The sequence below is a fragment of the Carlito syrichta genome, unplaced genomic scaffold (assembly GCF_000164805.1).
Source record: "Carlito syrichta isolate Samal-C Ts95f unplaced genomic scaffold, Tarsius_syrichta-2.0.1 Scaffold305187, whole genome shotgun sequence".
In the NCBI taxonomy this organism is placed as follows: domain Eukaryota; kingdom Metazoa; phylum Chordata; class Mammalia; order Primates; family Tarsiidae; genus Carlito; species Carlito syrichta.
The window spans coordinates 832,906-857,907 of NW_007249283.1; the positions used below are offsets into that span (position 1 = coordinate 832,906).

The following is a 25,002-nucleotide window of genomic DNA, read 5'->3' on the forward strand; positions in this document are numbered from 1 at the left end:
ATAAATCGCTGAGTATGATCTACTCCAAATCCATCCAAGTTGCTGCAAATTTCACACATTTGTCCTTCTTTATGGCTGCATATTATTCCATCGTGTACATGTACCACATTTTTTTTATCCAGTTCAACTTCGATGGGCAACACGGTTGGTTCCATGTTTTTGCTATTGTGAATACAGCTGCTACAAACATACATGTGACGGTATCTTTTTTGTGGAATGATTTGAGTTCCTCCAGGTATTACTAGGAAAATATCTGGCACCTGTAAGTGTGCACTAAATATTTGTTCATTAAAGATACCAAACACTGATGTAGCACTTATGAGCGTGGTTTTTACATTATATTAATATAGTTTCTTCTCACAATAACTTTCTGAGGTAGTCACTATTATTATTCTTGTTTTTGTTTGTTTGTTGCATAGGAAATAGATGCATGGGAAGTCTAAGTAACTTTCCCAAGAAAAGTAAGCAAATGTGATACTAAGCCACTAAGTTTGACTACACAGCCTGCACCTTATATTTCTTTATCTTTTTTAATCAGCTGATAATCATTAAGCACCCACCATATGTTTGGTACAAAAGTTTCAGTGATAATTATGACATTGTTTTGCTCTCAAGAAACTGACTCTGTCACAGACAGACCTATAACAAATAATCACAAGAGCAATATCATAGATTCTATAATGGAAAATATAAATGAGGCTCATTGGGACCCAAGGAAATTGTGATAAACTTGTCTGAGTGTAAGATGCTCAAGAAGGACATCTGAGAATGGAGAATGCTTTAGCTGAGACTTGAAATAATTTTCCATGCATATAGAATGTATTCTAGGCCAAGGAACAACTTATGCAAAAAGTAATTAACTTGATATGTTTTTGAATATAGTGAGGAATAATTGAGACAAGAAGCTGAAGATGTAAGCAAAGTCTAGATAATAAAGAACATTTTATGTCATGTTAAAGGATTTTGACTTTATTCTAAGACAATCAAGAGCCATTGAAGACATTTAAACAGGGGAGTAAGGTGAATAGAAATGCCTTTAAGAAAGATAATTCTGGCTATATAAGATTGATATAAAGGGGGTTAGAGTTAGATGGAAGAAGATAAATTAGGAGACTACTGAAATAGTCCAGATTCAATATATGAGGACTTATATGGGTCAGAGGTTCTAGGGTAAAGAGGACACTGACTCAAGAGGTATTTATATAGCATTAGATGGTATCCACAGGACTTAGCAATCAATCGGATATTGGTAAGGGAAGGATGGTAACAAAGAGGGAGAATTCTTCTATATTTTTGTTTGTATTAATTAACATAAGATATATGTTACCTCTGGCTTTTTTTTAGGATATTTTCATTCATTTTGCAAACTTGTGATCTGTAATTTCACTGCTCAGGAAGACTCTTAAGTTTCAGCCTCTTTTGTTGTATTTTGTTTATTTATATCTTAGTGATACTTTGGTTTTAAGATGCTTTGTGTCTGTTGAGTTGAAATATTATATACATATATTTCTTTAATATACTTCTACATAAAACTTCTAGGAAATATCCTTTACTGTGAGTTGAATGCTTTTATGTAAGCTGATTTTTAGTTTGTCCAATAAATATTGTTATTTATATGACTAATACGTTTGATGACTCAGTTGAGAGTGCATCTTTTATATGTTCTCTTTATGAATCTTTAAAATTTTTGGACTCTGGGATATGGCTCTATAAATAATACTTTTAGAGTAGAAGAAGACAGAGTTGCAGCAGTCAAAACTGGCATTGCTTATTCAGAATCCTCCCTTTTTGAAGGCAAACATTTTTACTTTTAAACTATTTTCTTTATTAAAAATGATTTTGTGTTCTTTATAACTAAATATGACCAAAGCATAATAATTTTGAGTTAAGCAAAGATTAAAATTTATTGAATGATAACAAAATTCTTTCAGAAATTTATGCAATAAACCTGCAAAATTCATGCATCTGTATGTATTTAGAATTCTTGTCTCAAGGAACTGTCAAGCTGAGTCTTTTTATTTCATTAAATATATATATATATTTTATGTATATTGCATAGGTAGATATATAGACAGATACATAGAGATATGATTACAAAAATTTATTAAGATAATACTGACAATGTCATGGGGTTAACCAATGTTTAGTAACTAGTGTTTAAATAAATAAATGCATAAGTGAAGCTATAGTCACTCATGTTTAAGAATTCAGCATTTACGAAAATAAATATTCCCTACCTTAAATTTTTTGAGTACTTTTGTATTATCAGTCTCTTAAGAGTCAATAACCCAGCTAGTATGCTCCCATAACTTTAGGTCAAATTCTATTGAACCACGTAAAACTGGAGGCTTCATTTCTATGTATATTGTGTCACAAATTATTAGGACTTGAAATGGCCTTAACTCTTCTTGCCTCTTCATGTTTTTTCCTATTTGTATGAATCAAAAATGAAGATAAATCATTATCTCTCAGTGTCATCTCAAATATCTCAACCTAGTTTTTCAGTGTCATAATAATTCTGCCCCATGCATTCTACTTCTGTTTCTACATGGTGCTTGAAAACATGTCAGATTCATCAACCCAATGAATAATAACCATTCACTAAAAAGAACATACAAACTAGTTTGTTCGGCATCATGAAATTTTTTTTTTTATAAAAAGGATATTTGAAAAAAATGTTTTTCTATTTTGAAAGGTTCTTTACCTTTGTGTATGTGTTTGCTGCCTTTATGTGTTTATTGCTTTCTTGGTACAGTCTTCTCCTCCCTCTGCTGATGTCAACTACCCTTTACAGCATTACAACACTGCTCATACTTCTCCACAGGTGTTCTGATCTTTTGTAATATTATCAAGAGGCCTCTTTCTTAGTAAATTTTGTAAAGGGAGTAATATGTTATTTCAGTATCAAAGACTGTAAGCCAAAATACCAAAAAATAAAGTCATATGACAATGTGGAAAAAATGTAGAATCTCAATTTCTAAAGAAGATACAAAATCATAACATTTTCACACTTCTGATAAAAGTGACTAGTGTATTTGTCCATGCATTCACTCTTTGATATTTTATTGAGCATTTACTGCGTACCTACAAGGTAAACATTGAGATTTGAGAATGCATGCAATAGACTCATAGTTCATTTAATGGAGATAGTCATATTAGCAAATGGTGAGTATTAAATATGATGGGTAGACAATAGAGATGTGCGTTGACAGTCAGTGAATAAAAAAAAGTAAGGAAGAATTACTAACCTTTTTCAGAAAAGCTGAGAAAGATTTCAAAAATAAAGAAAAAATGAGCTAATTCTTTAGGAGGTTATAGTAATTGTGGAAAAGCTTTTACCTTGCATTCAAACCCTAGGAATAATCAGATTGTATATTGTAATTTTTAAGGGTTAGTTAAAACATAAAAAGGAAAAACTCAGAGCAAAAGAAAAATATGTTTGAATTTGAATATATCCAAATCCAGACAAACACAGTGATGAACCACTAATTTATGTGCCCATCACTGATTATTCTTTCAGACCTTGAATCCATTGACATTTTTGCTAAACTAAACAGCATGTTTTCGATATTGTTTATGTCTGTTTAACAAAGATGCAAATAACATTAATACATCATAACTCTTCCTAGTTTTATTAAAAATGAAATTAGTGATGGGTAAAATTGCTGAATTACTGGCATTGAACATGAAGTTCTGTTTTTTCCACCCTGGTGAGGCAGCTGTCATCTACTTTTCTAATAATGTTCCCTCATATATATATCATGTGTGTGTGTGTGTGTGTGTGTGTGTGTGTGTGTGTGTGTGTGTGTATGTGTGTATTTTTGTACAAGTATTCGGTATACTTGTAAGAGTCACAGTACCGGTGGGTCACCATTTTTTTTAAAGTGTCCATTTTCCTTACTCATTGTACTAGAATGAGTCTGCAATTTTATTGGTAGAAATGTATAATGTTTCTTTCTATAATGGTAGTAACAATGAAAAGTTGGATAGGCAGAATGTAAACACTTTCCAGTGCTGGAGAAATCTCTTTAGAAGATGTGTATATCAACAATAGATTTTTGTAATACATTTGGTTAACATATGAGATGACTTCAGATTGGTGTGAGATATGAAAACATCATAATTTTGCTTGTAATTGTGCTGTAGTTTCTCATTTAAGTTCCAATGCTAGAACATGCATGTTATCCATTTTTCTTTCTTTTAATGGCTGCATGAGATGGAAAAAAACTGAGTTTAAGTATAGTTTTGTGATTTACCCAAGATTACAACATACCCAGAAGAGGAGGGAGTTAGGACTAATCCCCCATTCCCTGCTACTATGATCAAAAAGCAACCTGTGAACAAAATAATATTTGTCTCTTGTAGCCTGGCCTACATTTACATTTAATTTTAAGGAACCAATTTCATGACTTTCTGTGCAAACGTATGTATGGTGCTCCTACCAGAATTCTTTATTAAGTGTTATTTGTGCAATTTCATGTTGCTGAATAATCCCTTGTTTTACTTGACTCTACATTCCGTAGACACCAAGAATTAGGAAGAAAGAAAGTCAAGTTAAACCCACACTAAACTAGTTGCAAAATATGAATCAAAATAAACTGTAGAAACAAAATCTATAGATACTTTAGGACAGACTTTATGTAAGTTACAGCAACCAGGGGGCAGTAAAATTGATGCATTGATGCTAACATACCAAACTAGTGTAGCAATTACAGTTCTATTTAGTAATAGCACATAAATGCTGAGTAGAAACTTGCCACTTTAAACAGAATTCATGTACATTTGTACTGTTTATGTTGTGCCATCTACCACAAAAAAACTATATTTAGAGATGACATGTATGGACTGCTTTTACTCAAGCAGGCACACATTAACTGTACATTGTTTACCCCAGAAAATGATAACCTTTAAAATATATGTTAAAACAACATTAACTTACAGTTTTTCCACTCTAAATATACCCACATTTGTTTTTCTCATCACAAAAGTTTATATCATTAACTCTACTTTTTCAGATTGGTGACAAGTATGAGAAACTCACATTTCCACAGGTACAAGCCAGGTTTTTAAAAATGTCAGCGTAGTGATAAGGATGGTGGTCAACTGAAAGGTATAAGTCCCAACTGAAAAGTATATGATTTTTTTCCCAGTCAGGTGCTGCCATGTTGGACTATGAATCCAGTGTTATCATACCTTCAGAGCTTTGTAAAGCAGAAAGAAAGTCTGATGTTTGCAGATGTTCTCTAATTTAAATCTTTAAAATCACCTTGTGGGTCAAATAAAAAACATGTCTCTAGGCCACAGTTTTCATGTAGGCCTCTAGGCAGAGGCACAGTTCTGAGACTGTGGTTCTGATCAGGTTCCCTCCCTCCTCTGTTATTTTGGGGATCTATTTAATTGGTGCTTATTTCTTGGTGTGTGTATAAGAAATCCATAGAACAGTCCCATTACATCCCTTATGGTTGGAAAGATTTGTCACAGAGGTAAAGAATTATCATTTGTGCCCATGCTTTTTTTTTCTATCTGCAGTCTTCAATGATTGTTACTGCTTTCTCCAGCACAATGCTACTGATCTCTTTAAGTAAAACTTGATTATGCAAAGTATCCTGTTATATGGAATTCTGACTCTCTAAACTTAAAGGAAATAGCATGTATCATTCACTTTCTTTACTCTTTCTTGAGAAAGTATTTTGTTCATTGTTCTATCTTCAGTTTCAACAGCATTCTTGGCAAATAGACGTTTGAATATAATTAACTTATTTGTGGATGTTTGTTATTTTATTCATTCTCCACATATTCATTATGTGAAGTTTACTTTAGCACAAAATCTGTATGTCAAATGCATTACCAAATACCATTTGAAATATGTGGATTATTAACTAGGGCTGAGAAAAAAAAAAGGCTACAGTGATCTTCAATTTAAAATGAGATATAAGCTACATTTTGCTTTCAATTCTTTGTAGGACTTCTGGAAGAGTCTCAACTTTTTAAAAAATTCTCCTTTCGAGAAAAGTATAATAAAAACAGATTATATTATACATTTCTAAATAAATAACTGACTGCTCTTAGGTAATCAGACCATAACCATATATACCAAATATCCTTGGGGAAAAAAGTCACATACTACAAGTTGCTTGACAAAAAAAAAAACTACAGGTAAAGATCTCATGAATTGATTTAACATTTATTCTTGGTTTAAGGGATTAGAATTTGATAGTTTAAAACTAACTCATTGTAAAAAAAAAAATAGTAACTCTCTTTAATAATGATAATATACCCTTGCTCACTTGACTATTCTCTACTAAGACAAATTTCTAAAATTCAAATCTCAAAAATAACATTTATTGGTCACTTGGATATAAAAATAAAGGTAAAGTTACAACTGCAAGCATGTTCTAATACATGTGCTTTTGTAAAGTGTCATCTGTCTATAGCTTTGTTTTTCGATGTTAAGATTTTTAGCAGTATGCTAACTGCTTTATCATATTAACCAATCAATCACATGCTTGTGTCATAATCATATTCTGTAGTAAAAAAGGATTGGATTAACTAAAACTAACAGAAGTGTCACATTTCCTATTCTGTCAGGGTCATCTGAGCTAACTTAACCAAAATCAAAAGTAAACTGGTGTGTGAAAAGATAAGGAGATACTCACTAGCATAATATAATCTTTTTATATTGGTTACAGTTAAAGGTTTTATCAGGCAATCCACTTGCCTCAGTCTCCCAAAGTGATAGGATTACAGGCTAAGCCACGGAGCCCAGCCCAATAGTTATATTCTTTAACTGATCTCTGAATGTCTTTACATTGAATGGTCAGTTTGAAGTCAGTTTGAAGACTAGAATGTCTTTTTGTAACATGAAAGTGTGGTTTATAAACAAGAAAATATATTTATTTTTGAGGTTTATCTTTTTCATACCGGGTGCAAGATGTATTGTTAACATTTTTTGCTTCCTGAGGGTCATAGGCAGAATAATAGTCTCCAAAGATATCTATGTCCTGATCCCCAGAATTTATGAATATGTTACATTACATGACAAAGTGTAGTTAAGATTGCACATAGAATTAAATTGCTAATTAGCTTATTTTATGACAGGGAGATAATCCTAAATTATCTGAGTTGGTTCAATGTAATCACTAAGGTCCTTAAACGTGGAAGAGAGGATCAGACAGATGGCTTGAAGGTCTCAGTCTGAAAGAGAAGGGGGCCAGGAACTCAGGAGAGTGGGCAGCCTCTAGAAGCTGCAAAAAGCAGGGGATGAATTTTCCCCTGCTACTTGCAGAAAGGAATGCATACCTTCTGACACCTGCCAACATCCAGTGAGACTCATTCAGGACTTCTGATCTATAAAAATGTAAGATGATGATAAGAGTATGCCATTTTAAGCCATTAAATTTGTCATTATTTGTCATAGCAGCCACACAAACTAATACACTGAAGAACCTTTTTTTTTTTTCAGAAACCTCTGTCACTTAAATTACACTAATTATAACAATTAAAATTTTTAGACTTTTAAAAGGCATTGTCTGCCTGTTTGTTTTCAGGAGGTAACTCATAGCAGCCAGGTCGACATTTCAAGAAGCGGCCAGGAAACGGCAAGAAATGAGCAAGAAGTGTCCAAACCACACAAAATTGGTGTTCTTGGAACAGAAACGGTAACTACTTAGAAAAATGGTACTTTCCAGACAGTTCGCAGAACTATGTGGGAATTCTGACTTTGTTGTAAACATTTGCTTTTATTGTCCTTTATTTATTTCATATCAGTATCAATCAGTGTCTCCCTGCTTTTGAATTGACATTCTTTTAATAGTAAAACAGGCACCCTAAAAATACGGTCACACTTTAGGTGTCAACTCAAATATGTTCTGTTATAGTGTGTATATGCATTAAAATAAATTATAAAGGCTGAATTAGCATCTTTCAATGAACACTAAAGCTTTGGATGAAAATCACTGTAAAATTGAGAAAATTATGTGTAGTACTGAAATAACCGACCTCTGAAAAACAATTTTTTAAAATTATCTTTAAACATAGGTCTCTCATCTTGAAAAGCACATTGAGGAAATAAACCAAGCTTCTCAGTTTCATCAATATGTTCAAGAAACAGGTAAGAGTCTGGCATTACTGTCCCCCATACTCCTTTCTCCTACTGATGTGTGTGTGTTTGAATGGAGGACTTCCAAAGCACACTCCTTCCTGTTTAGTGACTTTAGTAACTATGACTCATGGTCCCCAAGAAGCTGAGTAGAATTTCTATATGTAATTGGATTTTGCCTATGGTAATAGATGTCATAGGATTCTAAAATAACTCATTGCCCATCAGACTTATGGTGTATTCATCTTAAAGCCTAAAGGGTGATAAGTGAGCCACTTCCAAACTCCTTTTAGCCTCAGGGACCTACAATAAAACTCAATGTTCCTCAACCTCCCTGAGAATAGATTTGTTATCTAGATTGAACTAATTTTCATAACAGATGCACTATTAATTCTAGTGCTCCATCCTACATATTAGAGATTAAACTATAGCAAATTTGTGCAAGTTTGCATAAGACAGGGCACATTTTGTCTAACTTATAAAAGGGAAATTAGTTTTGCTGCCCCAAAGAGCTAAAAGAGGAGATTTAAGCCAACTGTGATCAAAACATTACTTCACTGTAGACTTTATCTTTATTTTTGTTTTACTACTTTAAAATGTAGGTTCTCAACTATTCTTTTCTTGTATTATAACTTCTATTATTTTTTCATGAGCATAAAAGTAGGACATGTTTGGAGAAAATTTGGAAAAGTATTTCCATCCAGAGATAACCACTAACAATTTTCTTCCTATTTTCTTCTCCTGTATTTCTTGCTATATTCTTAAATTACATAATGAAATAATGCCATATGTATGTTTGCACCATATATCTTCTAATTTAATCTGCATTGTGTAATGATTCTCATAGTATTTTAATATCTTCTTCAGCATAATTTTTATTAATTACATAATAACCCTGTTTTTTTTTTTCTCTCTTTGTAGTCATTGATACTCCTGAGGATGATGAGATTCCAAAAGTTTCAACCAAATTATTAAAAGAACAATTTGAAAAGTCTGCCCAGGAAAAGATCCTTTATTCTGACAAGGAAATGACAACCCCAGCCAAGCAGATTAAGGTAAGGTAATTTCCTTACCCAGAAACATAATAAGTGTAAAATCCAGCTTAAGTGCATAACATTTTCAAATTATTGAATAGTTGAACTAGCATTTCCACAAAAAATATCCTGAAACAGTACTTATGCCATTCCGTAAGGAGAATATTGACCTGCACTAGAAAAGAGGTAAAAACTTTTCTCACTAAAGAAAATGAGGGAAGAAAAAATTATGTATGCTCTAAAATTTAGTTACTAACATTAGATAAAGTATTTAAGTCAATTTTAAAAGTCAGATGCTTACTCTGTTCTGTTTAAAATTCCAAGGAAAACAACCCTTCAAATTACTTTAAAACTTTTATAGTTTCCCTCTAGATTACTCTGCATACCACATTAAATAAAGAGGGAAAAATAAAGATTATGTGTCAATATTGAGTATGTTAAAATACTGAGTTGTTGATGCATTGAATGGGGAATATAACTTTACTAGCAAAAATTGATTGCAGGAATGATAGTAACAATGATTGAATATTGCTCCTAAGTAGGTCTTTAACGAAGTATATCATCTGCTTTTTCACTTGGAAATGTCATAGAAGGGTCCTGGTTGAGACCAATGAAGGGCAGAATCTGGGAAGACTCTACCACTATACTTACCTTTATAAGATTTGATTTTCTCTCCCCTAAAGATTGAAGGTGAATGCGAAGAGACTTTAAATCCATCATTGGTTGTGGATACCTCTTCCTCTTCTTGCATTTCAACCAGCCAGAGGAAGAAAACATTAACCACAAGATATAGTGATCACAGTATCACTTCCTCAACGCTGGCACAAGTTAATGCTGCTTCTTCAGGAAAGATGGAAGAATTCCCTCCTCCCTCACCTGATGTACTTCAAACTCCAGTAGATGTGACAGCATTTTCCCAGTCCCCTGAATTCCCTAGCAATCTTAGAAAACTACCAGTCCCCAAAGATTTATATTCCAAGCAAAGAAATTTGTATGAATTAAACCGTTTATATAAACATATCCATCCTGAGTTAAGAAAAAACTTAGAAAAAGATTATATCAGTGAGGTTTCTGAGATTGTTTCTAGTCAAATAAACTCAGGGAACTCAGTTTCTGCAGATGTGCAACAAACTCGATATGTTTTTGAAAATACAAATGATAGTTCTCAAAAAAATCTGAACTCAGAGAGAGAGCACTTGGAATGGGATGAAATTCTGAAGGGGGAGGTACAGTCCATTCGATGGATCTTTGAGAACCAGCCATTAGATTCCATCAACAATGGCTCTCCTGATGAAGAGAACATTTCCAAGGCCATTGCTGATCAAGAAATCATTGCTGGCGGTGATGTGAAATATACCACATGGATGTTTGAAACCCAACCTATAGATACACTGAGGGCTCATTCTCCTGGCACTGAAGAAAATGCCGAGAAAATTCCTGAACTAGCCAGAGGAGACGTCCACACAGCCCGGTGGATGTTTGAAACAAGGCCATTAGACTCAATGAATAAAATGCATCAAAGTCAAGAAGAATCAGCAGTAACTGTCATTAAGGACATAACTGGTGGGGATGTCAAGACTGTGAGATACATGTTTGAAACTCAAAATCTAGATCAACTCGGACAGCTTCATTCAGTGGATGAGGTTCACTTACTGCAGCTTAGGTCTGAGCTCAAAGAAATTAAGGGAAATGTTAAAAGAAGTATAAAATGTTTTGAAACCCAACCATTATATGTTATTAGAGACGGTTTGGGTCAAATGCTAGAAATTAAAACTGTTCACAGAGAAGATGTTGAAAAGGGGGATGTAAGAACAGCACGTTGGATGTTTGAAACACAGCCACTGGATACAATAAACAAAGATATTACAGAAATTAAAGTTGTTCGAGGAATATCCATGGAAGAAAACGTCAAAGGTGGGGTGAGTAGGGCAAAGTGGCTATTTGAAACCCAGCCTTTGGAGAAAATTAAAGAGTCAGAAGAAGTCATCATTGAAAAGGAAGAAATACTAGGTACAGATGTCTCCAGAAAGTGTTGGATGTTTGAAACACAGCCATTAGACATTCTAAAAGAAGTTCCTGATTCAGATCCTCTACCGCATGAAGAGATAATAGGAGGTGATGTACAAACTACTAAACATCTATTTGAAACACTTCCAATAGAGGCATTAAAAGATAGTCCTGATGTAGGAAAGCTTTCAAAAATCACTACTACTGAAGAAGAAAAGGGGGATGTTCGGCACCAAAAGTGGATTTTTGAAACACAACCTCTGGAAGAGATTAGAGAAGATAAAAAGGAACACACACGAACAGTGAAGCTTGAAGAAGTTGACAGAGGAGATGTCAGAAATTACACACATATCTTTGAATCAAACAATTTAATTAAATTTGATGCATCACATAAAATAGAGGTGGAAGGAGTCACACATGGTGCTGTAGAGTTAAATAAATCTCTTTTTGAGACAACACCACTGTATGCCATTCAAGATCACCTTGGAAAATATCATCAAGTAAAAACAGTCCAGCAAGAAGAAATTCTAAGAGGTGATGTAAAGAGTTGTAGGTGGCTTTTTGAAACAAGGCCTATTGACCAGTTTGATGAAAGCATTCATAAATTTCAAGTAATTAGAGGAATATCTGCACAAGAAATACAAGCTGGAAATGTGAAATCTGCTAAATGGTTGTTTGAAACCCAACCTCTTGATTCAATTAAATATTTTAGTAATGTGGAAGAAACAGAAAGTAATACTGAGCAAGCTACAGATATTGTTAAAGGGGACGTCAAAACATGTAAATGGCTGTTTGAAACTCAGCCAATGGAAACTCTTTATGAAAAAGTCTCATTAATGACTGGCGGTGAGGAAATTCATAAGGGTGATGTCAAAACCTGTACTTGGCTGTTTGAAACTCAGCCACTTGATACCATAAAAGATGACTCTGAAACAACAGTTAAATTGCAAACTGTAAAGCAGGAGGAGATCCAAGGTGGAGACGTTCGTACAGCATGTTTTCTTTTTGAGACAGAAAATTTGGACAATATACAAGGAGAAGAAGGGAAGGAAATCAAGTCAGTGGAAATGGATATACAAGCTGGGGATGTTTCTAGCATGAGGTACAAATTTGAAAATCAATCCCTAGATTCTATGAGTTCCAGTTCAGAGGAAGTTTTGAAAAAGATCAAAATTCTAAAAACTGAAGATATTCAGAAAGGCAATGTTTTAAATTGTAGGTGGCTTTTTGAAAACCAACCAATTGATAGGATAAAAGAAAACCAAGAAGGTGATAAATTAGTAAAGACAGTGACAGACATACAAAGTGGGGATGTAAGAAAGGGGTGTTTTATTTTTGAGACCTTTTCTTTAGATGAGATTAAAGAAGAATCTGACTATATCAGCACCAAGGAAACAATTACTGAAGAAATAATAAAGGGTAATGTAAAAAGCTACAGAATGCTCTTTGAAACTCAGCCACTCTATGCAATTCAAGACCGAGAAGGGTACTATCATGAAGTAACAACAGTTAAAAAGGAAGAGGTAATTCATGGAGATGTGCGAGGAACAAGGTGGCTTTTTGAAACAAAACCATTAGACTCAATAAATGAATCAGAAACTGTGTATGTTATTAAATCTGTCACACAAGAAGACATTCAGAAGGGAGATGTTAGTTCTGTCAGATACAGATTTGAAACTCAACCACTGGATCAGATTTCAGAAGAATCACATCATATTGTTCCCACTGTTGACTCTATTCAAGGTGGCAATGTAAAGACAAGCAAACAATTCTTTGAGTCTGAAATTTTTGATAGGAAAAATTATGTAAGAACAGTAAGTGTCAATGAAATACAAAAGGGAAATGTTAAAACATCTACTTGGCTATTTGAAACCCATACTATAGATGAGCTGAGAGGAGAAGGGTTAGAATATGAAAATATCAAGACAGTCACTCAAGAAGATGTGCAGAAAGGTGATGTTAAGCAAGCAGTATGGCTTTTTGAAAATCAAACTTTCGATTCTATTAAGGAAGGAGATGAAAGCATCACAAAAATGGCCAAGGAAGAAATTCCTTCTTCTGATGTCAAAACAACTACATGGCTCTTTGAAACAACACCCCTTCATGAATTTAATGAAACTAGAGTAGAAAAGGTAGAAATTATAGGCAAGAGCATTAAAGAAACCTTGGAAGATCTCTACTCTCAAAAAGTTATTCAAGCTCCTGGAATAATCATTGAAGCTGATGAAGTTGGGGATGTTCGAATGGCAAAATACAAGCTGATGAACCAAGCATCTCCTGAAGTACAGAAGGAAGAAATTATCAGGGTTGATCTCAGCAATATAATGTTGAACCTCCTTTCTGAAAGAGACTCTACAAAAAGGGAAATTTTGGTTAGTGAAGAAGAGAAGGGAAATGTTAATTTGACTAAAACTCAATTATTAAACAGATCAACTGAATTTCATGCTGAAAAAGAAGAGATAGTGAGAGGTGATGTACAGCAAGCAATAAAAAACCTGTTCTCTGAGGAAAAGTCTCTCAAGAAAGGCATTTTAATTCAGGAAGATGAAAGAGGAGATATTAACATGACTATTTATTGTCTTCTTCATGAAAATGCTGGTGACACAATTCAGCGTGAAGAAATAATAGGGGGTGATGTGAGACGTACCATTCATAATTTGTTGTCTTCCACATCAAACAATAAAATATCTGAAAGGGCTAAAATTGATGCCTCTGAGAGGGGAAATGTTCAGTTTTTCACAACATGCATAGAAACTGGAGCTTTGGATTATCTCAAGCAACTCCAGACAGGGTCAAATGAAACACCAACAACTGAGAAACAAGGAGAGGAAGAAATAATTGGTGGTGATGTGGAAGGCACAAAGCTGTTACTAAAGAAAAGGCAGTCTCAGATTGAACGTACTGTTAATGAAACTGACATTATCCCAGGGGATGTGCATAATACGGTTAAGGTTTTTATGGCAGAGCCTCAGAGTACATCTGATAAGACACCCAAAGAAGAAATTACAAAAGGTGATTTGACATCAACCTTAAGTTCCCTCAGTCAGTCCATAAATCAGAAAATAGTGACTAAAACAGAAGAAATTAATAAAGGTAACATACTGGCCACTCTCAAGTCACTTAAAGAATCAAGTCACCAAAGGAAAGAGTCTAAACAGCCTGATGCCATTCCTAGTGATATTGAGAAAGCTATTAAATGCCTTGAAAAGGCTACAAATACAAAGACAGAAATCCTGAAAAAAGAACTCATCCTTGATGACCTTGAAACATCTTTAAATTCTTTGAAAGAAACACAAAGAGGTTTTAAAGAGGTGGATAAAGAAGGTGTAATAAAAGAAGACTCTCAGGCTATGACATATGGGTCCTCAGAAGGGCAGAAAACAGAGATTCATCAGGTAGCTGTCCAGGAGAACAAAAAACATCTTCATTCTAGGCCAGTACCATTTGAGTCAGCAACCAAGTGGCAAAAGAAACCAGATGCTCTCAGCCAACCTATGGGAATATCTTGTCATGGGAATTCACTAGAAGAAAGAACCAAAGTTAATCTTCCAAAAGGCCCCAAAGGCACCGTAAAGATTGTCATAGATCGTGAACAAAACAATGATGCTCTTGAGAAAAGCCTTAGAAGACTATCTAATTCACACCAGAAAGCTATGAAAAATGTGCTGGAATCAGAAGACAGAATGGGTGTCTGGACTGATACTGTAAGAGAGCAGCATCTTAGAGATGAACATATGAGTAGACAATTAACTTCACCTGTGTCAGTTAAGGAAAATCTGAAAACAGAAGAATCAGACAGAGTAGTGAGAGAGCTGAAGACGGATGATAACTTTAACTCCACCCAATCAGTTCATAAAATAGTTGGAAAGCAACAGACCTGTGAACTAAGGAATGACCACCAGAAAACTGAGGCTTTCCATGTAAAAAATCCTAAAATGACCCAAAACATTAAAATATCCACAGATATACAAAGCTCCAAGCCCAGTCCCATGCCAGTCGAAGAGACTGATAAAGTTTCAGGGGACTTGCAGAAGCAAACTGTGTTAAATCAAGAAATGCAATATTCTAACAAGGATATAAAGAAAAAGAGTATTAACCCTCAACCAGTGCAGCAGCTTTTGTCTGTAGATCAAGACATATCTAATGCAAAAGCGAAAGTCTCAGAAAAAAGTCACAATAAATATAAGGCAATTGACAAAAAGCAGGAGACTAATGCTCATTTGAAAAACCAGAACTTTCTAATGAAGACAAATACTTCCACAGACTTAAAAAGGGCAATGGAAAGATCCTTTAATCCAATCAACTTTAACCCTGAGAATGATGTGAATGAAACTGAGTACCCTCTTCCTCCTCCGTCTCCACCTCCTCCTCCACCTTCCAATGCATCATCTGAAATTGAATTTCCCCTTCCTCCTCCACCTCCTTTAATGATGTTTCCTGAAAAACATGTGTTTCCTCCCTCACTATCTGCAGAGAAGATACAGGCTGAATTTGAAAACTTTCCAGGTCTCCCTCTTCCTCCACCTCCAGAAGACGCGAAATCTGAAAAAGAATGTCTATCAATGTTTCTACCGCCTCCTCCTCCTCCAACTCCTTCACAAAAATCAATACATCTCCTCTCCTCCTCTGTTCCAGAAAAGCACAGTGGAGCATTCATACAACAATATTCCCGAAAAGAAGACACAAGCTCTCAGCAAACTCATTCTCAGGCTAAAATCCTAACAGGAAAATCAGGTGTGCTGCCACCTCCCACGTTGCCCAAACCCAAACTTCCTAAGCATATACAAGATAAAATGAACCATCTTTCCCAAAAAATGGAATTGGAAAATATCCTGTCAGATATGAAATGTAAAATTACTCCATCAATGGATCAGAAAAGCATAATGATGGCGACTAACAGTGAACACACAGAGACAAAGCAGAACATAATTAGAAAAAATCTTGATGAAACAAAACAATTATCTATTGACTCTGCAAAGTCTCTCTCACAAACAGCTGCAGAAACTTCAGCACCCAAGAAAAAACAGATAGCACCTCTTCTAAAATCTCATTCATTTCCAGTAAGTTCAGGACAACAAAGTCCAAAACCTTATATGAGAAAATTTAAGACACCTTTGATGATTGCTGAAGAAAAGTACAGACAGCAAAGAGAAGAGCTCAAGAAACAAAAACAGGAGAGTTCTTACTACAACAAAGTCATAACAGAAAGCCAAAATCAAAACATGTCAGAGTTGGAAAAGAAAATGCCATTACAAAAAACAAATGAGGAGGTTCCTCTGTCTGAAACTGATTCTGAGCACACTGTGGTTCAACCCAACCCAGACTCTCAAAGTAATGCTCAAGTACTAGGAGTGTGTTCTGACAACCAGCTCTCAACAACATCATCAGTAACAGTTGCAACCAAGAGGCTCCAACATGTTCTAGCAGCCTCAGAAGACAAAGATAACATGAAAAAGGAAGTTTTACAAAGTTCAAGGGACATTATGCAATCTAAATCAGCTTGTGAAATTAATCAGAGTCACCAAGAACATAGTACCCAACAAACACAACAGAAGAAGTATATGGAGCAGTTGCACTTGCCCCAAAGTAAACCAGCTTCCCCAAGTTTCAAAGTTAAAACCATCAAGCTTCCAACTCTAGATCATACGTTAAATGAAATGGACTACAGGTATGAAAGTCAGAAAAAGCAAACTGAAGTTGATGTTCAAACCACTGCCAAACAACAGTATCAGGAAACTGAAGCAAGCACTGAATATAGTAATAAGCAATCTATGGCTGAAAAATATCATCAACTCCCTAAGAAGGAGAAAAGAGTGACAATAAAGGTGCCTACAGAATCCACAGAGAAGAATCATGAAGGTAAGCTCAAGATAGTTCATGAGAAGCAAAGAGAACGTAGTGGAGCTGAGAAAGGGAAACTCCCAGTAAGTGAAGAAAATAAACAAAGATCATCAATAATTGGTTCAAAAGAAGAGAGGTTTATAGTTGAAAGAAAACATGAACATTGGAAGAATAAGTCAGTACCAAAGGGAATGAAGCAAAATGTTATTGATGCACATCTTGATTCACAGATTCAGAATTTTCAGCAAACACAAATACAGACCTCTGAAAGCAAAGTTGAACATAAAAAATTGCCCCAGCCATATAATAGTCCAAAGGAAGAAAAATGTCTCCTAGTCAAGGGCATACCACAGAAACAAGTCTTCTCTAATATGAAAGATTCAAAGCAAGAGATTACACAGAACAAATCTTTATTTTCCTCTGTGAAAGAGTCCCAGCAGGATGATGGAAAATGTGCCATAAATGTATTAGAATTCTTGAGAAAACGTGAAGAACTACAGCAGATTTTGTCTAGAGTAAAACAGTTTGAAGTAGAGCCAAATAAAAGTGGCCTTAAAACATTTCAGACACTGTTAAATACTATCCCAGTATGGCTGATACGTGAAGAACAAAGAGAATATGGAGTTCGCATTGCCATGGAGAATGATTTAGAAAAAGTAAAAGAGGAAATAGCACACATTAAAATGCAAGCAGAGGATATGCTTATGTCCTGTGAAAATGTAATTCAGACAGCCATGCTATCCTCTAAAACAGAAAAGCAGAGGAATAAGCCTATTAGCCTTAATGAAGCATCATCCAAAGTATCTAAGGTCAGCTCGAATAAAAACACTGAACAGAAAGAAAATAAAATCACAGAAGAAAAAACAGTACACCACCAAGTAGCAGCTCATCATGAAGCAACTGTTCATACTCATGCAAAGACCCATCAAGAAATTAAACTGGATGATAGCAAGATTTCGCCTCCATCTTTAAAAACACGACCTCCATCCCCTACTTTTATAACAATTGAGTCTACTGCCCGACAAACAGAAGCCTCTACTAAGGATGAGCTTTCTCAGTTCCCTAAGAAGGACGATTGTGTTGAATCCCCACCAAGAAGATCCATGCCACAAACATCTAGAATTCACAGAGTAAACACCTCTCCTTCTCCACCCAGGAGTCGCTCTGAACAACTTGTCAGACTCAGAGACACCACTGAAAAGCTATCCAGAGGGACCATCCCATGTCCATCAGTAACCCCGGTTCCCATCGTAGAGAAGAGGTCTGAAATCATTGTGTCTCCTGCAACACTTCGTCGTCAAATTAAGATAGAAGCTCGAGGTAGTGACTCTCCACCTACGATCACAATACCTGTAAGCATAAATCATGCTGCTAGTGGTTCCTTCAGAGAATCCATGGAAGCTCAAGAGGAAGTTAGGAAAGTAGAAAAAAGGGCAACTTATGTTCACAAGGATGGAGTAAATGCCACTGACCACATGGTGCCAGATACTGAAAGTTATGATGCAGTTGAAATTATCCGCAAGGTCGAAGTGCCTCACCTATCAGAGCATACACAGCGATATGAAGCAGCCAACCGAACTGTTCAAATGGCTGAAAATTTTGTGAATGACAGTGAAAATGAAATAAACAGATGGTTCGGGGAATTTAAGCATGGCCCAGTTTTTGAAGCAAAGTCAAACAGAAGAGTTTATGCAAATGGAGAAGCAAATCATAATATAAGACAAGAAAGTCATGCCTTTTGTAAGGAGGAATTTGGATTAACATCTTTAGGGAACACTAGTATTACAGACTTTTCTTGCAAGCATCCTAGAGACCTGCAAGAAAAAATTCCCATTAAACAGCCCAGGGTTTGCTCTGAAACAAGGTCTCTTAGTGAACATTTCTCAGGCATGGATGCATTTGAGAATCAAACTGTTGAGACAAAGATGAAGATCTCTTCATCACATAGTTCACAAGCTGGCAAATCTGGCTTTGACTTCAAGCATGCCCCACCAACCTATGAAGATGTCATTGCTGGCCATATTTTAGATATCTCTGAGTCACCTAAAGAACTCAGGAAAAATTTTCAAAACACGTGGCAGGAGAGTGAAAGAGTTTTTAAAAGCCTGGATTATGCAACCTCAGATGCTTCTGCAACTGAGATGAGAACCACTTTGCAAGAGGAATCTGCATTTATAAGTGGTAAATGAGCCTGCAACGTGTGAAAGAAGATTAACCACTTATAGGCATGTGTTCCATAGCCGAGCTGATTTGCAGTTAAGAGGGTGTGTGGAAATAACCAAACAGTATAACCTAAAACTAACAACCTCCTCTGTATGCTTGTATCCTCTTTATACGCTTGTTTTTACTAATTGCTCTTTACAAAAGCATCTAGTATGATTCACTTGCACTATGTGAGAATAACAAATGCTGTTTTATAGATTATTAAGGCCTACATTTGTCAAGGTAAATAAAGCTTTGGATAAAGCATCAGATAAAGCAAAATTTGTTATTATGATATCATTAGCAATTATATGACTAATGTTTCTTATTAAAAGTTATTATTACATACAATTGTTTTAAACAATATTAAGTATATCCCTTGGTCTGATATTGACGTATTTTTAATTGCCAGACTTAAATGGTCTTTGCATTGAATTCAATACAGGCTGATCATAATCCAAGAAACAATTTACACTCTTCATATGTGCTTTAAGGATGTTTATTGATCTGTCTCTGAAAAAAGTGTAGGTGTGGAATGTGATCTTTTGAATATTCTATTATTATTATTGAGTCGATACAGTTAGCTTCCTCTGATGCCACTTTTCTTCTTCATAACTGATTTTTTTCACTTTTCTGAAAATAAATCCCAAATGACAGCTCAATTGACCTCATTCACAAAGGAGCATGAATTTGTAAAATGTGATTATATTTGGAGGGAGAGAGATTTAAATTATGTAAACTTAGTACTTTTTTTTTATCATCAGAGAACAACTCATTTCTTTGTTTTTCCCTACTTGTAACAATTAATGAAGCTTCATGATAAAAGAATTTGACATAATTAGTATACATCATTAGTGTAGTTCATGCTTTTAGAGAGATTGAAAGAAATAACAAGCTTAAAAACAAAAACTGCTGAAACTAATAATTATACCTCTATCATATTTGTAACATATGTGTCTAGTTTATCAGGTTAATATGGTTCTTAATGTGCTTGTTTCTGGTATAATTAAGCAAAGCTGTCTAATTAATTTCAAATGCTCAGTTTCTGTTAAGATAGCTCAATAACACATAGAAAAAAAAGAAACTGGTGTTAAATATAAAAATGCATCCTCTGCTAGAACCACATAAACAAAGGAGCCCCCTCAGTGGCCCAGATTGAGCATTTAGGCACTAAAGTGTATATATTTATTTGTATAAAGTACTCTGAACAAAGTACTCTAATAAAGGACTAAAATCAAAGGTTAGTCATTCCCACAGGATTACTGTGAGAACTTTTACTGAAGTAAAAGGTTTGTGCTAATTTTTAAACTCTTATACAAACACTGGCTGGTAATATAGCTACTATTATTCATATTGGCTAATGTTCACATGAAAGCACCAGGAAATGACTACAGATACATCAGAGCAAGAAAAGAAGTAGGGAAACAACAAAAAGCCAGTGTGGGAATCCAAAAACTCTGAGTCTGGAGGTTGAGGACAAATGATACTGAGTATTTCAATATATTCAGCAATCTCATTATATTACAGTTAAGAGTTGACATCTTAGAGTCACCTCTAAGTCATCAAGAAAATATTGAAACATATACAATGTCCTTGGTTTAAAAAGATATGTATATAATTTAGAAAGATCTATCTAGAATGCTTTTGAAAATAAAAAACTGGATGAAGTTAGGTGTGAGCCTCTACTATAAATGGTAGACGCATTAAAGTAATGTTGATCATTCTACCAGACTTGGCCCTTGGTAGGTTAGCCTAGGGCCAGAGAAGCAAAGTAAGGACAATAGTCAGAGCTTTCCACTTTAACTGCATGACCAATCAATATGTGGTTGTTGTGTTTTGTTGTGTTTTTACAATGCAATTGAAGCTTTAAAAAGTATAAGCTTTTGTAAATTTTTATTTTTAGAAACTGCTGCTCCAAGACAAGGAATTATGTATACTTTGTCAAAAGAGAGTTTATCCAATGGAATGCCTAGTAGCAGACAAACAGAGTTTTCATAAGTCCTGCTTCCGATGTCACCATTGCAACAGTAAACTGAGGTAAAATATTCTGTGATCTGTGGTGCAAATGCTCGAAGAATCTACAGTATAACATTATATCTCTAGGAAGATGCAGATTTCTCCATATCTTCCTGCTGCTGCTGCCATTAGTTAACACAACCAAACAAGGAGTTGTGCTCATGTTCTGTTATGTAGTGCTATGACCTTTTTTCTCTTGGGGTTTTGCTTTCCTCCTCAAATCCAAAAACTTCCTTTTTGTCCAAACATGGAATCACATGGTTATGAAAAACCAAGAGTTACTTTGCAAACCAAGATTTCTAAGTTATTACTTTAGTCTAAAGTCTAGACTCTAGATCTGGAGTTGGCAAACCTTTTCTGTAAAGGGCATGATAGTATTTTTGCCTTTGCAAGCCATATTGCTTCTGTGGCTACTTGATTTCCACTAGCATACAAGAGCAGCCACAGATATCTAAACAAATGAGTGTGGTTGTAAATGAATGAGCCTGGCCGTGTTCCAATGAAACTTCATATACCAAACAGGTGCTGAGTTGAATTTGCCTATTTTTGAGCTAGACTAACTATTTTTAAAGGAATTTAGAATAGCATCAGTGACAGGTCAAAGAAAAAAAGTCTGCTTTTTTCTATGGAGTAATAGAGGTACCCTATCCACACACTCATTTTCCAAAACTTTTGAAATAAATACATCTAAGTGAATGTGACATTTGGGGTGACTGTAGTCTGAGAGCTAAAATGATTGACTTTTTCTGTTGTTTCTAAATCTAATGTGTATCTCTGACTTTATCTTTCTGACTTTAATTGAGAATGTCAGACACCTCTTACTGAAACATTCTTTTCCTTTGGTTTTCATGACAAGAGAATGTAATGGTCCCCCGCCCCTAACTTCTGGGTGCTCTTTCTTAAGTACCTATGTGGGTGAGTCGTTGTCCGTTATCAAGACGTATAGTTCCTCAGAATTCTGTTACAGGAATTCACTCTTCTCACTGTTTCTGTTCTTTCTGGTGAATCTCATCGTCTATGTGATAATGACTCTAAAATATATAACACTAAGCTCTCTCCTCTGTGCATCATTTGCTTATGATCAATAACTAGTATATTTGTCCAGTTATATTTCTCCATGAGTGCAACAAACTTAATATGTCCAGTTTTTTCTCTCTACCAAAATTCCTTCTCTGACTAGTCTGTATGCCACTTTCAGTAAACGCCATCAACGAGAACTCAATGGCCAAAACATGAAGTCATCTCTGTCTCCTTTCTCTCTTTCATTTCCTACATCCAAACCATCACCATGTCTTATAATTCTGTACCATAAATACCTCTTGAGCTGTACAACTTTCTTCATTCCCTAGAAAGGATTATCTCTCACCTGGAGTAATGCAACAGATTTTCTTGTTAGTTGGACTTCCTACTTTTAGTATTTCTTACCACGGCTACCAACAGTAACCTGTCCTGATGTTGTGCTCTGTAATGTAGTGAGAATGCTCTCTCTAAAGGGCAAGTGAGATCACTTCCCTGATTAAAACATGTAATGGCTTCCCCTATTAAAAAAAAAAAAGTCAAATATGGTCACATGAATTAAAAGACAATTCAGGATCTGGCCCTTGCCCCTTTCTCGCTCAACACTCCTGCCATCCCTTCTCCCTCTCATGTATATATTTTTCATGCAAACTGAACTTCTTTCAGTTCCTCAAAGCATTATTTTTCTCTCTCACCTCTAGGTGATCCCAAATCTTGTAGAAGTTTCTCATTCCCCTGCCCTAGTTCTCTACGAGGCTAGCATCTGCTCATTCTTCAGATGTCAACTGAAATTCTAAATGCCAAGATGCTGGCATTGACCCCCCTGTAGGGGTTAGGTGTCCTACCTATATGTTCCCATACCGTCCCCTGCGCTTGCTCCATTTTTAACACAGTCTATTGTAATTGCCCCCAACTGTAAGAATTGTCTTACTGTTTGCCTTGACAATACCTAGTACAAGCTGACATACAATACGGACTCAAAAATAAATATTCAATGACTGCTATTTTTAAAATTATATATTGTACCAAAACGCAGACAGAAAATCAAACAAACCAAATGTATGACTCAATAAATTATTACAAAGTAAACAACACTTTTTAACCACTATCACGGTCAAGAAATATAAATTTGCCAGCCACTGCAGAAGCCCCTTCCATCTGTTTCTGATATAACCCACTAATTCTCTCCATGAGTGAATAGTATTCTTTATAACAATTGCTTTCTTGCATTTTTGTATTCACACATGCTTTCCTTGACACTACAGTCTTGTCCATTTCATAAAACTCTGGTTTGTCCTTTAAGTCTTCTTTAATCTGTAGGTTTCCCCTCTATTCTTTTATTCCTTTCAATCGATTTGCAAGTAATTGTGGACATTGGATCTGCAGAGTTTTCCACAGCCTGGGTCTGCTTATTGCACACTCATAGTGCAATCCAGTGTGATCCGTTGTTCTGTGTATTTCCTGCAAACTATCAGCCAAACCTAGATTCAGGTTGGATACTTTTCACAAGATTATAGATAGTGTTGACAAGAGTAAAATAAGTACGTGATGTCTGGTTGTCTCACGTTTTGTGACCATAGCAAATATTGAGGCTTAATATATATATGCATTCACTGATGTTTGCAAAATATTCTAATACTGCTATTTTTCATTTATTAGTTATAATACTTTTACAATGAGACATTTTCTCTCATCTACTATTTGTTACACAGTGGTCTAGTTGGTGGAAGAAAAGCAGAATAAATTCATAATTTTTCTCTTTATTTACCTGTGTTGTCAATATATCATTTATTTAAAATATAATAGAATCGTTCCTTATCATTCCCTAGAGGTAACCAATTTATATATATATCTTTATAAACTTGTGGATGTATATGTATTTGATTAGTTTCAATCAAATGCAATTATTATTATTACTGAAACTTAGATATCCCTACTCCTGGTCAGTGAGCACCTCTTTAAATTGTCTCTTGAGTCCTTTGGACATAAAAGCAGTAGTCTTTGAAAGTCTCCTCATTATTTGACAGGACCAGATGTTCCAGGCTCTCTTTTACATTTTCTGCTCCAGAACTGGAGTTGTTCATCTCTCTAAGCTCAGGTTTCATTTAGTGAGAAATGGCATTTCATGACAACATCTTGATGGTCATTCTGAGTTGGCAATAGTTTCTAAGCTTTTTTTTTAGTAGAAAAAGCTACTAAATCTTTACATATAAAGAAAAAATACTATAAATTTATAGTAATATTTCCACGTCAAGTTCAGAGCTTCATTGCTTCTATGTAGCCTCTTCTCTATTACATCTGTATCTCCTTTCTCCCATTTCAACAGTCCTGGTTCTCTAAGACAAAGGACATAACAGAATAATTCAGTTGTATTTGTACAACAATACTAAATAACAGAACTACTAGTACCACTAATCTGATGATCAAAACATTAAAAAATTACATGTGCTCTCCCCATTCTCATTTCCTATTTTTTACACCATTGTACCATGTCTTCAGTTTGAGTTTTTACAGTCACCAAACTTCATGTCATCTCCTCTTTGCCCTTTTTTTGTCTTAGTTTACAGGTTGCAAGATACTAATGCCTACAACCAATCCTTATTTTAATGATTCCTCAGTCATTCTGGTCATTAAAGTTTGGTTTCCCGCAGATTCTTCAGAAAAGAATTATGGAAACAGTGTTTCCTGAGTTCTTACATGCTAATAACAATTTATCTGTGACTTTTTTTTTTTTTTTTGAGTTGGAGTCTCACTCTGTCACCCAGACTGGGAGTGCAGTGGGCCGCT

General features: G+C 35.0%; 1 protein-coding gene across 4 annotated transcripts in view; it reads left to right on the forward strand.

Moving 5' to 3' along the window:
* The window catches only part of XIRP2 (xin actin binding repeat containing 2), a 310,033-nt gene that overhangs the window by 281,627 nt on the left and 3,404 nt on the right, over nt 1-25,002 (forward strand). For 2 of the 4 annotated variants that reach the window (XM_008061279.1, XM_008061280.1), the window contains 5 exons: nt 7,548-7,658; nt 8,038-8,110; nt 9,020-9,153; nt 9,816-19,161; nt 21,086-21,219. In XM_008061279.1, coding sequence (XP_008059470.1) covers nt 7,548-7,658; nt 8,038-8,110; nt 9,020-9,153; nt 9,816-19,161; nt 21,086-21,180 — 9,759 coding nt within the window. In that variant the 3' untranslated portion in view covers nt 21,181-21,219. The remainder of the gene's footprint in view (nt 1-7,547; nt 7,659-8,037; nt 8,111-9,019; nt 9,154-9,815; nt 19,162-21,085; nt 21,220-25,002) is intronic. The other 2 variants (XM_008061282.1, XM_008061283.1) reach the window with 1 other exon arrangement.